The sequence below is a fragment of the Schistocerca cancellata genome, chromosome 4, assembly GCF_023864275.1.
Source record: "Schistocerca cancellata isolate TAMUIC-IGC-003103 chromosome 4, iqSchCanc2.1, whole genome shotgun sequence".
Lineage (NCBI taxonomy): Eukaryota > Metazoa > Arthropoda > Insecta > Orthoptera > Acrididae > Schistocerca > Schistocerca cancellata.
The window spans coordinates 920,944,364-920,958,874 of NC_064629.1; the positions used below are offsets into that span (position 1 = coordinate 920,944,364).

At 44.4% G+C, this 14,511-nt stretch overlaps 1 protein-coding gene across 4 annotated transcripts in view; it reads left to right on the forward strand.

The window, feature by feature from the left end:
- LOC126185097 (asparagine synthetase domain-containing protein 1) overlaps positions 1-14,511 on the forward strand; it is a 78,134-nt gene that overhangs the window by 20,729 nt on the left and 42,894 nt on the right. For all 4 annotated transcript variants that reach the window (XM_049927902.1, XM_049927907.1, XM_049927906.1 and 1 more), the window contains exon 4: positions 7,109-7,725. In XM_049927902.1, the coding sequence (XP_049783859.1) occupies positions 7,109-7,725 (617 nt within the window). The remainder of the gene's footprint in view (positions 1-7,108; positions 7,726-14,511) is intronic.

The window sequence follows — 14,511 nt, forward strand, 5'->3', positions numbered from 1 at the left end:
AAATTGTTGATTCACTATTTTTATGGTGGCATTAGCATATGCAAAAACATAATAGCAACAATGAAACCTACTGTACTATGACTATGTACTGATGAGCATTGTAAAAGAGGGCATAGACTGGAGAGAATGAGCAGCACCTCTGAACCCACTTGGGCGGAGTCTTTGGAAGAACACCTGTCTAGTGACCTGTAAGATTTTGGAGGTAGTGCATTTGTTTTTCTCATAATCATGGGTTTAAAGGCAAAATGATCCATATCCCAGCCATTAACAAGTTGCTGCTTGCTCATGTTCTGGGAAACGGTATGATTGTGTTGGACCCCTTGGTGTTTGAAGAGTTGGACAAACTGGCACACCACTGCAGTAGTATCTAGGCAGTGTGGCAAGATGCAGGTGTGTGTGTGTGTGTGTGTGTGTGTGTGTAAAATAATTTCTGAAGGCCGATGTGTTTCTCTTATTAAATCTGTAGGAAAATTGTGAAATTACAGCACATGTAGTACAATGTCTTTTCAGGGGCAACCCTCCCCTATCCAATTCCTCACTTACCTGATCCCTCCCTCTGTTTCACTCCCCCACCCCTCCTCCACCACAGCAATATGCTCACTAGCTGGAACTGCTGTTTTCATATATCTCCTATCCATCACTGGCCAGTACCATGGTGGACAAAAGACATTTTTAACAGCTGTTTGGGATTATGAAAGGACCGTGCAACATCTTGAGCAGCATCCTACTCAGACCAGCATCATCACTTTCAAGCAGCTCTGTGGTTAGGCTCTTTATGTAATTAAACTCAGTAGGAAGGAATGCTGGGAGTGCTATGCCCTCTTGGGAATGTGTGCCTTCTCATCCCAGGTTAAGGCCAAGAACCATGGTCTACTGGGCCAGGGATGAACAACTGTTCAGAGTTTTCTCCTTCATAGTGGTATTTCTGCCTATGTGTTGGTTCTTGCTTCAACACCTTGCGAGCCGCTTTGCAACAGTTTTGGCATGTGCCTCTTGCCAGACTACCTTACAAATGCATAAAAGACACTGAAGACATCTCTCTGATCATCTGACACTGAGGTACATAATGAACCTTTCGATGATGGGAACTCTTTCAAGGTCCTCACATGATACAGCCCCAGGCCCTAATTTGATTCAAAATTAAATGGTTCTCATCTGAACATGACTCAGAGACTCCATCTGCTCAGGATCTTCAACTGTATTTGGCTAGGAGTTTTCCCTTTGCAGTGGTGAAATGGTGTCATTTTTCCAATCCTTAAACCAGGCTAAAATGCCTTGTCCATTGACACCTAGTGACTGATTAGCCTGGTGGACATGGTCTGTAAATTGCTTGAAAGGATGGTAGCTGTGCGATTATGCTGGGTTCTCGAATTATGGGGCCCTTTGTCTCCCTGTCAGTGTAAACAGCAATCCAGCAGGCTTCTTCTAAGCACCACATCGTTGCAGTCTTTTTTTGACCTACGTAAGGCATATGACACAGCCTGATGCCGTGACTGAAGCTTTTGAGGCTCCCTACCAATTTTTGTGTCAGTTTTTATCCCACCAGTTGTTTTGGGTTAGAATTGTTATGTCACTCAGCCTCTCATGGGCCCAAGAGAATAGCATCCCTCAGGGCTCTGTGCTGAGTGTTACACTGCTCCTTGTTGCCAAGAAGAGGCTAGTGACCTCCATTGGTCCAGTGGTCACCCTCACACTATGTGTTGATGACGTGTGCATTTGATACGGTTTCAGTGTATAGCCCCAGCTAAACTCCAGTGTCCAGAGGACCTCCATTTGGGCTCTCACCCATTGATTCCAGTTCTCTCTGATGAAAACACATGTCATGTATTTCTACCATTGTCCTGAAGTCCATCCAGACCCAATACTCTACTTGCATACCCAGTGCTTGGATGTTGTTGCACAGTCCCGATTTTTGAGATTTCTCTTTGAGAAAAAGTTGACATGACTGCCCCATGTTTGTCAACTAAAGACTAGCTGTATGAAAAAGCTCAACACTCTCTGCTTCCTTGCCCACACCTCTTGAGGTGTGGATCACACTACTGTACTGCTCTGCTCAGAACACAACTGAACTATGGTTGCCAGGTGTATGGTTCAGTGGCACCTTTGGCCTTGAAATTACTGAATCCAGTCCATCTTGATGTAGTAAGACTGGCCAATGGTGCCTTCCTATCTAGCCCCTTAGATAGTTTCCTCACTGAAGGGGGCCTTACATCTTCCATTCTGAATGTACCAACAGTTCCTCACATACACAATCACCATACAGCAATTTCAAAATCATCCAACGTATCAAATTCTTTTTGCAACAAAGCGCATCAGTCTCCTGACACCCAAACGTGGGTGGGAGTAACAGTTGGATTACACCTCCACATAACCTCTTAGACTATGCAGTCCCTGACTGCTGGTCAGGAACAACATTTGCTGCTAGGACTGTGTAATGTTTTTACAGTGGAGCTAATAGACATTAACAGAGCCCTAAATTTTATTATACAAACCTCCCTCAATCATTTTGCAATTTGAAGTGACTCAATGAGCAGTCTCCAGTTTATTGACTTATGTTACACTTGTCACCCTGTGTTGTAATATTTGCTATTTATGATCATCTCTGTGACCTAGGTTGTAGTGACTGCCCAGTTGTCTTTTTCTGTGTCCCAAGTCATGTGGGTATCCTGGGGAATAAACTGGCCAACAATTTGGCTAGAATAGATTACTCATCCAACAATCACTTTCACAGTCCCAAGTGCGGATTTGCGGGTGCAAATATGACTTCTCCTCACTCGAAGAAAGAACATCATCTGATGGGCTGTTACGTCTTCTAATAAAACCCACACTATCAGGGAGACTATTGCTGTAGACCTCTGAGCCTTCTGTTCCTCCCAGAAGTAATACACCATCCTATGTCACCTTGTACCAGATTAACCCTTAATTTTATCTTACATAATGAGTCAACCCCCTCAGTCCCCCCCCCCCCCCCCAAAAAAAAAAAAAAAAAAAAGAGATTGCTGAGCCTCACAGACAGTAATTTACATCCTGGTAGAATGCCTCCTCATTCTGGCTTGCCATGCTAAGCATGGTCTTCCAGATTCTTTGTCTCTATTACTATTGGTCAAAGAGTTGAACTGGTTCTTCGTTTTCTCTAAGAAAGTGGGTTTTGTTGTGGGATATTCTGTTTTAAACTACTTTCAGGGTAGGGGCATGTTGGTTGGGATTTGCATGTGTCTATGTTACATGCTAGACCTGGGAGACCCTAGATTCTACTTTCTCTACCAGCTGCCTTGGTCATCCCTCTTTAACTCTGTTTTAATTACTTTCAGATGTGGTTCTCTCTGTTTTCTGTGACACATTACAGGTAGCACATGAATGAAGGCAAGAACTTAAGGATTCCTTATACTAATTAATGACTTTAACAGAGCAAGGGAGGGACTGCATCCGTTGCATGCAGAGCCTTGGGGTGCTCCCCTCCCCATCTACTGACCTGGTTTTCTCTCACCTTATGTTATCATTGTCGGTCCAACTGGTGTTCATTAAATGCTAGAATGCCTTTTTTTTTTTTTTTTTTTTTTTTTTTAAAATCCATAACTGTCTTAGCTTTGAATCGAATTGGCAGGGGAGTCAGGAATTTTTGAAAGCATTGTGACAGGAAGTATAACTAACTTCCTATAAGGAAAGAAATACTATGACGTGTATAAATAAGATTAGATTAGATCAAATTCACTATTCGTTCAAGTAGATCCATAGTGAGGAGATCCTCCAGGATGAAGAAAATATCAGAAAACAAGAATACACAATGCTAATGTTTCATCCAGAAATTCCAAGTGAAATGGTCCTCAAAGATGTGGAATAATTCAAGAAGTCTTTAACATCAGTAACTTAGCTAATATGATAATTCTTAGGCTACTTTAGTCATGCATCATAAGATATAAAAATCATATTACAAGGCTTATTTATAATGATTGCATTACTGCGCTGAATATGTACAAGAGTCAGCTTGTTCGTAATACTTGTATTATTTGACATTATTAATAACATGAACACATCAATCTGTTCTGCCAAGTAATTAATCAGTGAAGTAGAGGCATAAATGTATCTTTCAGGCTCCTCTTAAAGTGAACTTAGTAGTTACACTTTTTATGGCTACTGCCAAGTTATTGAAACTGATGAACGTTTTTCCGGACCAAAGTAAATTACTTTAAATCCTTGTGAAGATTATTCTTATTTCTAATATTGGTTCCATGAACTCCGGAGGTTTGAAAAAGAGATATATTATTAATGAAAAATTTCATTAAGGAATAAATGTATTGGGAAGCAGTGAGCAATGTGAATAAAACATGGAGTCCACATAATAGTCTCTAGGGCCTAGATTTAGTACCGACTATTTGTGAAGTGAATAATTAGAAGCAAAGTCTAGGTAGATGTACCCCGTTCAGTTGGAATATGCAAGCAGATTGTACAGGGATAGATACAACCCATGGTCAAGATACATCTTGTTTTACACTGTGGGTCAGTGTTCACCTGCTCATGACAAATCACAGCTATTTTGCATCTATCCCGTCCCCTTAACCTCTTGACGAATTATTCTAATACCAAGTAGTTGCATGTGGTGGTTCGTGATATGCAGGTCGTTCTGTTTTAAAAGTCAGTTATCAACTTGGCTTCCAGTAAAAGTGAAAATACTGCAAGACAAATGTGAACATAGCACTGCTCATCAGTTTGAATGCTGAGCACATGATTTTGTTACAAAAATATTGAATACCAAAGGTAGTGTCAGAAAAGAATAATACATGGAATACTGTTGGACAGGAATACTCCCACAGAAGTGGCAAACAGTACAGTGCTGTGCAGATTGAAGAGTCAAATAAGAAAGAAACCTAAACTGAAGGAAATGGAAAATAAACCAATTAAACCTAAAGATTGGGAAAGGATTTGTTGGTATTGCTCTCCCAGGAAGTTAATCCTGTTTTTGGAAAGGTCCCAGAAGTTATTTCGGTGTGTGTCAAGCAGTTGTCAAACATTGCTAAAAACTGCGATAAAAATGAATATTGGAGATAATCTCTATGTACCTGGTTGTTGCTCCTGTGACAACAAAACTGACAACCTCAACATAAAGTCAACCTGACGCAAAAACATGTTCAGCATGTGGAACTGAAGGAACAAAAGACTTGCCTTATCACAGCTTCTGGGACTACATAGAAAATGAAAAGAAAAATTAAAAAATTGCAGAGGGCAAATCTACATGAACAGGTTATTAATATGAAACATAAATATTGTATTGTTGAATGATTCATATCATCGTCCTTTCCATTCATTTCTTAATTGTCTAAAAGAAATAAATAAAAAAGCAATTTGTACATTTTTCTTGGTCTCTTGTAATTATGTTACTTTCAATTATAATCACATTGTTTATTGCATATGTATAGTACGAAATTAAACAAAGAAAAAACACCTACATAAATCAGAGTATTTATTGCTGGTTATGTTCACCGTGTACCCTGCTTCCACTGTTTTACAGCTGTCTGTTGGTAGGCTCGTCTTCATCAGGACTCTGACTTTTGTAGTCTTCTTTTTTTCCCCCTATCTTTCCTCTCCTTAAAATGATACTCAAAGTGATCTTTCAGGTGTTTACAGTGTGCAGTACAGCACATGTTAGTATTAGTTTGGGAACTCTCTCCAAACAGTCTTATACAGTTACCAATGACGGGGAAATTGTTGCTTCAAGTGACCAAAAGCTCTCTCCACTATTGGTGTTTCTCTGGCAGGGACCAAACTGAATCATCATTGATCAGTATTTCTAGCTACTTAAATGGAGTGACTAACATGCCGTGAATCACCAAGTAAGCGAGCATCCCTGTTGTATCCTGAAATTATATTTTTGATTGGGTTAAGTCTCCATATTTTAGCATCATGCACACCACCGGATCATTCTGCTCTTATGCTTGTAAATTTCTCACTAGTATCTATGGTGGCTTGCATGTTAATAGAGGCATATCCTTTGTGATGCATTCATCACAATGTATCGTTGATTTTATAATTTCTATTTGGGTGCAATCCAAAGCTGCTATGACAGTTGGCAGCTGAAATATTTTTTGCCATTCTAGTTTAGCCATATTAATTTCCCACATTTTAGATGGGAATCATATCCAATTGTGAGCTTTTAAAACTGTGTGATCTATAACATTGTTAATGGTTTTTACATACTGTTACCTGATCTACTCAAAAATCGTTAGCCGCACCGGTCTGGAATCCAGTATCACCCACACAACAAAGAAGTATCTGCATCCATTTTTGGGAAGTCAAGGCTCCTCCACGTGTTTCATCACATACTGGCATAACTTCTGCATATAAAAAGCCCACACAACTCTTTCCATCTACTAACATCCCCCCTCATGTCTGACCTGCAGATAGGTCACCATCGTGCAGAAAGATCACCAGCATGCAGACTGACAGACAGTGCTTAAAAGCAAGCATGCCTCACCTCCTTCTTATGAATAACCCAGACATATCCCAGTATGAAAACTAGATTCTACTCTTTATTCACGGCTTAAATCTTGCCCATCCAGAAAACACAACTTATATCTTAACAGATTAGAATCTACAATGCTTATTCACGTTAAACTTAGCGATAAATCTTAAAATAATGCAAGACTTAGCTGAATCTTGGTTTTACTCTCATCACTCGGCAAGTTAAAGAAAAATTGTTGACTCGGTCAGACATCAGAAATGGCCAGTGCCATAAACACTAGACACTCTGCATTAAGATAATCCTGAATCCTCAGGTCAGGTGAACTAGCTAAATAAAAAAAGTACATACATCCTGTCAAATCAGTGTGACTCACTGATTGACTATATCAGTATCTTAATTAAATGAAGTAACTTGATAAATCAAAATTTGGTGCAGGTGATATGGGATGATGTTGAGTTATGTTCTATAGTTATTGTGTACATTGAAAAAATTTAAAACGGTTTTGTTTATATATTTATTTTGATCTTACCTTTTGTAATATTTCCATGAGAGAGGTATATATCACTTACTTTATTACAAATTGTCTAAATATAGTCAAAGCAAATAATTACTAATAACAATCTGTTACTGAAAGTTTCTGTTTATTTACAGGCAGTATATCAATCAAACTTTATCCATGGTCTGGAATTTCTGAGACTAGACTATCTGCTGCAGTGGATCTCTATCACGTCGACTTAAATATTGATCAGTGTTTCATAGAATCACCGCTGTCAGGTTGTTATATGAATACAGACTCCATCCCATCTTCAGTACTTGAATCTTACTGGCTGAAGTATAACAGTGAGAACATACCTGATTTCTTCACAACACTACTCATGGATGAATCAGTCTGCAAGAATGTCGACAGGCTTCTAAACTTATTAAACTTTTCTGTGAAAGTGCGCTGTGGTAAACAGTGTGAGCTGTGTAAAAACTGTGTAAAGCAGTTCAGCAGTAAAAAACACTGTAAACACTCAAAAGTTGGGATACTCTTCTCTGGAGGTCTAGATTCAAGTGTTATAGCAGCCCTTGCAAGTGAATGTATTCCAAAAGATGAACCTATTGATTTAATAAATGTGGCTTTTGAACCAAAGAAAAGAATTTGTAGAGGAAACAAAAAAGTAGCTGTGAATCATGCAGATTATAATGTTCCTGACAGAAAGACAGGAGTTCAATCGTATAGACAACTCCAATCTCTCTATCCAGAAAGAAAATGGAATTTTATTCAGGTGAGGTTTCTGTAAAAGAATGCTAAATTTTTCTTAAACATAGCTGTGAATATAAATGCAGTGGTTTGTGATGTGTGTGTGTGTGTGTGTGTGTGTGTGTGAGAGAGAGAGAGAGAGAGAGAGAGAGAGAGAGAGAGAGAGAGAGAGAGAGAGAGAATGAGTATATAGTTTAAGGTGTGACATGAATTTGCACAGGGGCCTGTGACCCTGATGTAAATTTGGGGAGATTTATGCCACTGCTGCATAGGTTGCTATTATAACTGGTCACTTGCTGGTCAGAAACTCTTATTTACTGATGTGTTTTGGGCACAGGCTCATCAGAACCTCAAAAATAAGTCTTAATTCACACTATGGAGTCACATCTATCAGCATCGGAACTCAATTGATTTAGTTGAGCTCTGATGCTGACAGTTGACACATGTGACTTTGTATGAAGACTTTTATTGTTGATGTTCTTGTGATGGGCTGTGCCCAAAATGCATCAGTAAGCAAGAATTTTCGAACAGCAGATGACCATTTATTCTAGCGACCTATTCAGCACTCCCCCTGCGGGTCCGGGGGTTAGAATAAGCCCGAGGTATTCCTGCCTGTCGAACAAGGCGATTAAAAGGAGTTTCACATGTTTCGGCCTTTATCTGATGGTCCCCTGTAGGGTTTGACCTCCATTCTTCAAAATTTTCCCAAATAGCGAGCCAATTGGGGAAGGGCGCCTTACAAGGTGCATCGTGTCCATTGAGCATTGAGATCCTTAGCCCACTTTCTTGTTGACGCATTGCAGTCCTGCCCATTCTCCATCTCTTGGGCGAGGACACCTTCCTGGTGCGTTTTCCACCATGCACTATGCAGTGTCAATTTCTGCGTCGACGATGACCGTGGACTTCTTTGCACGTGATGTGTAGCACGGTAGCCAGTCCATTCTGATGGGGCCGCCATGTTCCCTGTTGGTTGTAGCCCTCTGACTACACAGGGATCCCTCTGCTGATGCCTGCACTGCTAACTCCCCACTTATGTCAAGCGGTAGATGCCCATCCCCCTGGGGCATTGGGACTCCCTGCAATGGCCATCCTGGCAGGTGGCCTATGCTGCGGCTGGGTGGTGCCCATGGGAAGGGCCCCTGGTCGGAGTGGGTGGCATCAGGGCGGATGACAAGCGATGAAGCGTAGTCCGTCATCTCTTGCTGGTGATGAAACACCAGCAGTCTCTAAGCGATCAAGAGCTCAATTCAACATACAGAAGTATGACCCCAAATCGTTCCCCTCCCTGGCCACACAATGGGAGGAACATCTGGCTAAGGATGGCACCAGATCTTATTTGCCCCGGTACCTTGCATGTTCGAGAGCTGATGGGGAATCTTTGATGACGATGAAGCTTCAGGTTTTTGTTGAGCATTTAGAGGACAAGTTCGGGGAGGTGGAAGGCTTGTCCAAAATGAGATCTGGGTCAGTCTTGATCAAAACAGCACCCTCAGCCCAGTCACGGGAGTTACTCACTGTGACAAATTGGGGAATATTTCTGTAACCATCACACCCCATAAGAACTTAAATATGGTCCAGGGTATCATATTTCACAGAGACCTTCTTCTGCGGTCCTACTATGATATGCGCGCCAGTTTAGAGTGGCGAGGTGTACTTTTCGTCCGGCGTGTCTAGCGGGGTCCGAAGGATAACCAGGTAGCCACCGGTGCCTTCATCTTGGCCTTTGTGGGTGATATATTGCCCGAGAAGGTCAAGGTGATGGTCTACCGGTGTGATGTAAAGCCCTATATCCCTCCCCCGATGCAGTGCTTAAAGTGCTGGAAGTTTGGCCATATGTCTTCCCGCTGTACATCCAGCGTCACATGCTGAGATTGCGGACGCCCATCACATTCCAGTTCTCCATGTGCCCCGCCTTCCATCTGTGTCAACTGCAGAGAGCACCATTCGCCTTGCTCGCCTGACTGTAGGGTTCTCCAGAAAGAAAGGAAAATCATGGAGTACAAGACCCTGGATAGACTGACCTACACTGAGGCTAAGAGAAAATTTGAACGCCTGCATCCTGTGCGTATGACATAGTCTTACGCCGCTGCTACAACAGTTTGGGCACCATCAGCTCAGCCAACCCAGGTCACCTCTCAGTGCCGGAAGACTACACCTGCCCCCACAATGGTGGGCTGCATTTCCCTCCCTGTTGCTCCTGCACCACATACTTCGGGAGCAACCCCCCCCCCCCCCCCCCCAACCATCAGGGACGTCCGTCCCCACTTCTAAGCTGGAGAAGCGTAGGTCTTCTTTGGCTTCTCTCACTAGGAAGGGGTCCCTTGGGTCACTCCCTTCCCAGGTTTCTCCTAGTGGGAAAGACGACACCCACCAGTGGCCGAAGAGCCCAAAAGCAGTTGGTTGTAGGGCGTCATGCTCATCCTCAGTCCCGGAGACTGAGCCAGTGAAATCCTCCCAGCCAGGGAAACCCAAGCAGCAGCGAGAGAAATCCAAAAAGAAAACCTCGAAGACCAAGGAAATTGCGATGGCACCCACACCACCACTACCTACAAGCTCTGCAGTTGAGGATGGGGTGGAGATTTTGGCGTCTGCTGAGGACCTAGATCTTGCCATACCCTCAGACACAATGGATATAGACTGTTCAGACAATAAGTCAGTGGGAGCAGGTGACCCTGAGGCTTAAACTGCCTCACTGAATATTCCATGCCTTCCCAGTCTCACGATGTCATCCTCCATGTGGAATTGCGGCAGTTTTTTCCACCGCCTGGCTGAGCTACAGCAACTGTCAAGCTTTACACCTGCTATCTGCATTGCCCTCCAGGAAACCTGGTTCCCAGTAATGCGGACCCCTGCCCTCCGTGGCTATAAGGGATATTACAGGAACAGTAGTGTGTCTGGTGGAATTTGCATTTATGTCCTAAACTCGGTCTGTAATAAACATGTGCCCCTTCAAACCCCTCTTGAAGCTGTGGCTGGCAGAATAAGGACGTTGCAGGAAATAACTGTCTGCAATGTATATCGTCCTCCAGATGATGCAGTACCCCTGAATGTGTTAGCTGCACTGATTGATTAACTCCCTGAACCTTTCCTACTTCTGGGAGATTTTAATGCCCATAACACCTTGTGGGGTGGTACCATGCTTACTGGCCGAGGCAGAGATGTCAAAACTTTACTGTCGCAGTTTGACCTCTACCTCTTAAATACTGGGGCTGCCACACATTTCACTGTGGCTCATGGTAGTTACTCGGCCATTGATTTATCAATTTGCGGCCCAGGACTTCTCCCATCTATCCACTGGAGAGCACATGATGACCTGTGTGGTAGTGACCACTTCCCCATCTTCCTGTCACTGCTCCAGCATCAGGCACACAGGACGCCTGCCCAGATGGGCTTTGAACAAGGACGCCTGCCCATATGGGCTTTGAACAAGGCGGACTGGGGAACTTTCACCTCTGCTGTCACCGCTGAATCTCCCCCACACAGTAACATCGATGTGATGATTGAGCAGGTGACTAGCACAATCGTTTCTGTGGCAGAAAACACGACCCATCGCTAATTAGGGTACCCGAGGCATAAGACAGTCCCTTGGTGGTCGCCAGAAGTCGCTGAAGCAATTAAGGAGTGTTGGCATAAGTGGCACCCTTCCCTGGAGCACGTCATAGCCTTTAAATGGCTCCGTGCCTGTGTTCGCTACCTTATCAAACAACGGAGGAAGGAGTGTTGGGAGAGATACGTCTCCACCACTGGGTGCCACACGTCACCTTCCCAAGTCTGGGTGAAGATCAAATGTCTTTTCGGGTACCAGGCCCCAACAGCTGTCCCCGGTGTTACCATAAATGGCAAGCTATGTACCGACACAAACGCGATTGCCAAGCACTTTGCTCGAGCCTCTGCGTCGGAGCATTAAACCGCCCCCCCCCCCCCCCCCCCCCCCCGGCCTTTCGCACACTCAAATGACGGCTGGAAGGGAACATCCTCTCATTCACTACACGCTGCAGTGAAGCCTATAATGCCCCATTTACAGAGTGGGAGCTCCTCAGTGCCCATGCACATTGCCACGGCACAGATCCTGGGCCTGATTGCATCCACAGCCAGATGATTAAACATCTCTCATCTGACTACAAACTACATCTTCTCGTCATCTTCAACCGGATCTGTTGCGATGCCGTCTTTCCATCGCAATGGAGGGAGAGCACCATCATTCTGGTGCTCAAACCCGGTAAAAACCTGCTTGATGTCGATAGCTATCGGCCCATCAGCCTCACCAATGTTCTTTGTAAGCTGCTGGAACGTATGGTATGTCGGCAGTTGGGTTTGGTCCTGGAGTCACGTGGCTTGCTGGCTCCATGTCAGGGCAGCTTCCGCCAGGGTCACTCTACCACTGATAATCTTATGTCCATTGAGTCTGCCATCCGAACAGCCTTTTCCAGACGGCAACACCTGATTGCCGTCTTTGTTGACGTATGTAAAGCATACGACACAACTTGGCGACATCATATCCTTGCCACATTGTATGAGTGGGGTCTCCGGGGACCACTCCTGATTTTTATCCTAAACTTCCTGTCCCTCCGTACTTTCTGTGTCCAAGTTGGTGGTTCTGATAGTTCCATCCATATCCAGTAGAATGGAGTCCCGCAGGGCTCTGTATTGAGTGTCTCTCTGCATTTCGTACTGCTGCTCCAGTACTGTTATTGCCAAGCGGCACCTCCAGGGAGCCATCGACAAGGCGCAGTCGTGGGCTCTAGCCCACGACTTCCAGTTTTCAGCCTCAAGGTCGTGTGCCATGCACTTCTGTCGGTGTAGTACCGTTCATCCAGAACCCGCACTTTACCTTAATGATGATCCACTCACTATAATGGAGACATATCAATTCCTAGGACTGGTTTTAGATGCTCGATTGACTTGGTTCCCTCATCTTCATCAGTTTAAGCAGAAGTGCTGGCAGCCCCTCAATGCCCTCCATTGCGTGAGCAACACCAATTGGGGTGCAGATCGCTGTATGCTGCTGCAGCTCTACAGAGCCCTTGTCCAATCCCGAACTGACTTTGGGAGTGTGGTTTATGGTTTAGCAGCACCTTCAGCATTGCGTTTACTCAACCCTGTGCACCACTGTGATGTTTAATTAGTGACAGGAGGTTTTAGGCCAAGTCCGGTGACCAGCGTACTGGTGGAGGCTGGTGTCCCTCCACTGCAGATCAGACGTGCACAACTGCTCACCAGTTACACAGCACACATTCATAGTTTCCCTGAGCATCCGAATTACTGTCACCTTTTCCCGCCTGCGGCAGTCCATCTCGCGCATCGGCGCTAACGATTGCGGTTCGCGTGTAGTCCCTTCTCTTCGAACTGGAGTCCTTCCCTTTACTACCTCTACTTTCGGTCCGTTCACATGGTGTACGCCTTGGCCGCAGCTTCGTCTGGACCTTTTGCATGGCCCTAAGGATTCCGTTAACCCTGTCGCTCTCTGCTGTCACTTCCTCTTGATTCTTGACATGTTCTGGGGCTCCGAAGTGGTTTACACCGACGGCTCAATGGCTGATGGTCACTTAGGCTTCGCATATCTTCATGGAGGACATATCGAGAAGCACTCCTTGCCAGTTGGCTGCAGTGTTTTCACTGCAGAGCTGGCGGCCATATCTTGTGCTCTTTAGTACGTCTGCTCGTGCCCTGGCAAGTCATTTCTCCTGTGTATTGACTCATTGAGCAGCTAACAAGCTATTGACCAGTGCTACCCTCGCCACTCCCTGCTAGCGTTAATTCAGAAGTCCATCTATGCTGGGGAACAGTCCTGCCGTTCCGTGGTGTTTGTGTGGACTCTAGGACATGTTGGAATCCCCAGCAATGAACTTGCCAACAGGCTGGCCAAACAGGCGACGCAGAAACCACTTCTGGAGATAGGCATCTCTGAAGCTGACATACGCTTGGTCTTACACCGCAGGGTTTTCTGGATTTGGGAGACGGAATGGCATAACAGCACGCACAACAAACTGCGTGTCATTAAGGAGACTGAGTGTGTGGAAGTCTTCCATGCAGGGCTCCCACGGGGAGTCAGTTGTCCTCTGCCATTTGCACATTGGCCATACGTGGCTAACATATGGTTACCTACTCCGTCGCGAGGACCCACCTCAATGTCGCTGTGGCTCCCAAATGACAGTCGTCCTCCTCCTGCTGGACTGCCCACTTTTAGCCGCTCTGCGGCAGACTTTTAACTGTCCCAGCACCCTGCCTTCGGTGTTGGGCGACAATGCCTTCACAGCAGCTTTAGTTTTACATTGTATCTGTGAAAGTGAGTTTTATACTTCTATGTAGGTTTTAGCATATGTCCTTTGCCCCTCTGTTTCCTCCACCCTAGTGCTTTTAGGGTGGAGGTTTTAATGTGTTGCAGAGTGGCTGGCTTTCCATTTTTATTCTCGTGGTTGGCCAGCCACTGTAATCTGCTTTCATGTTTTACTCTCTTCTGTTTCTAGCTTCTCTCTGTTGTTTTCTTGTCCTCTTTTGTTCTTTTTAGCGTTTGTTGCCTTCTCTTCATTCTTGTGGCTTTTCCTTTCTTTCCACTTTGAGTTATATGTTTTGTCCTTTGTATTCTTGCACTTGTGGCATTGTTTTATTAGGAACAAGGGACCAATGACCTCATAGTTTGGTCTCTTCTCCCGTCTTTAAACCAACTAACCAACCTATTCAGCACTGACATAAGTCTCCTCAGAATTGAGTATTTAGCGTTTTTAACGACTGGATTCACTTGGAAAAAAATTCTTCATGTGTGATTGTGTTCTTAGTACATGTAAAGTTTTGTCACTGAAAGTAAAACATT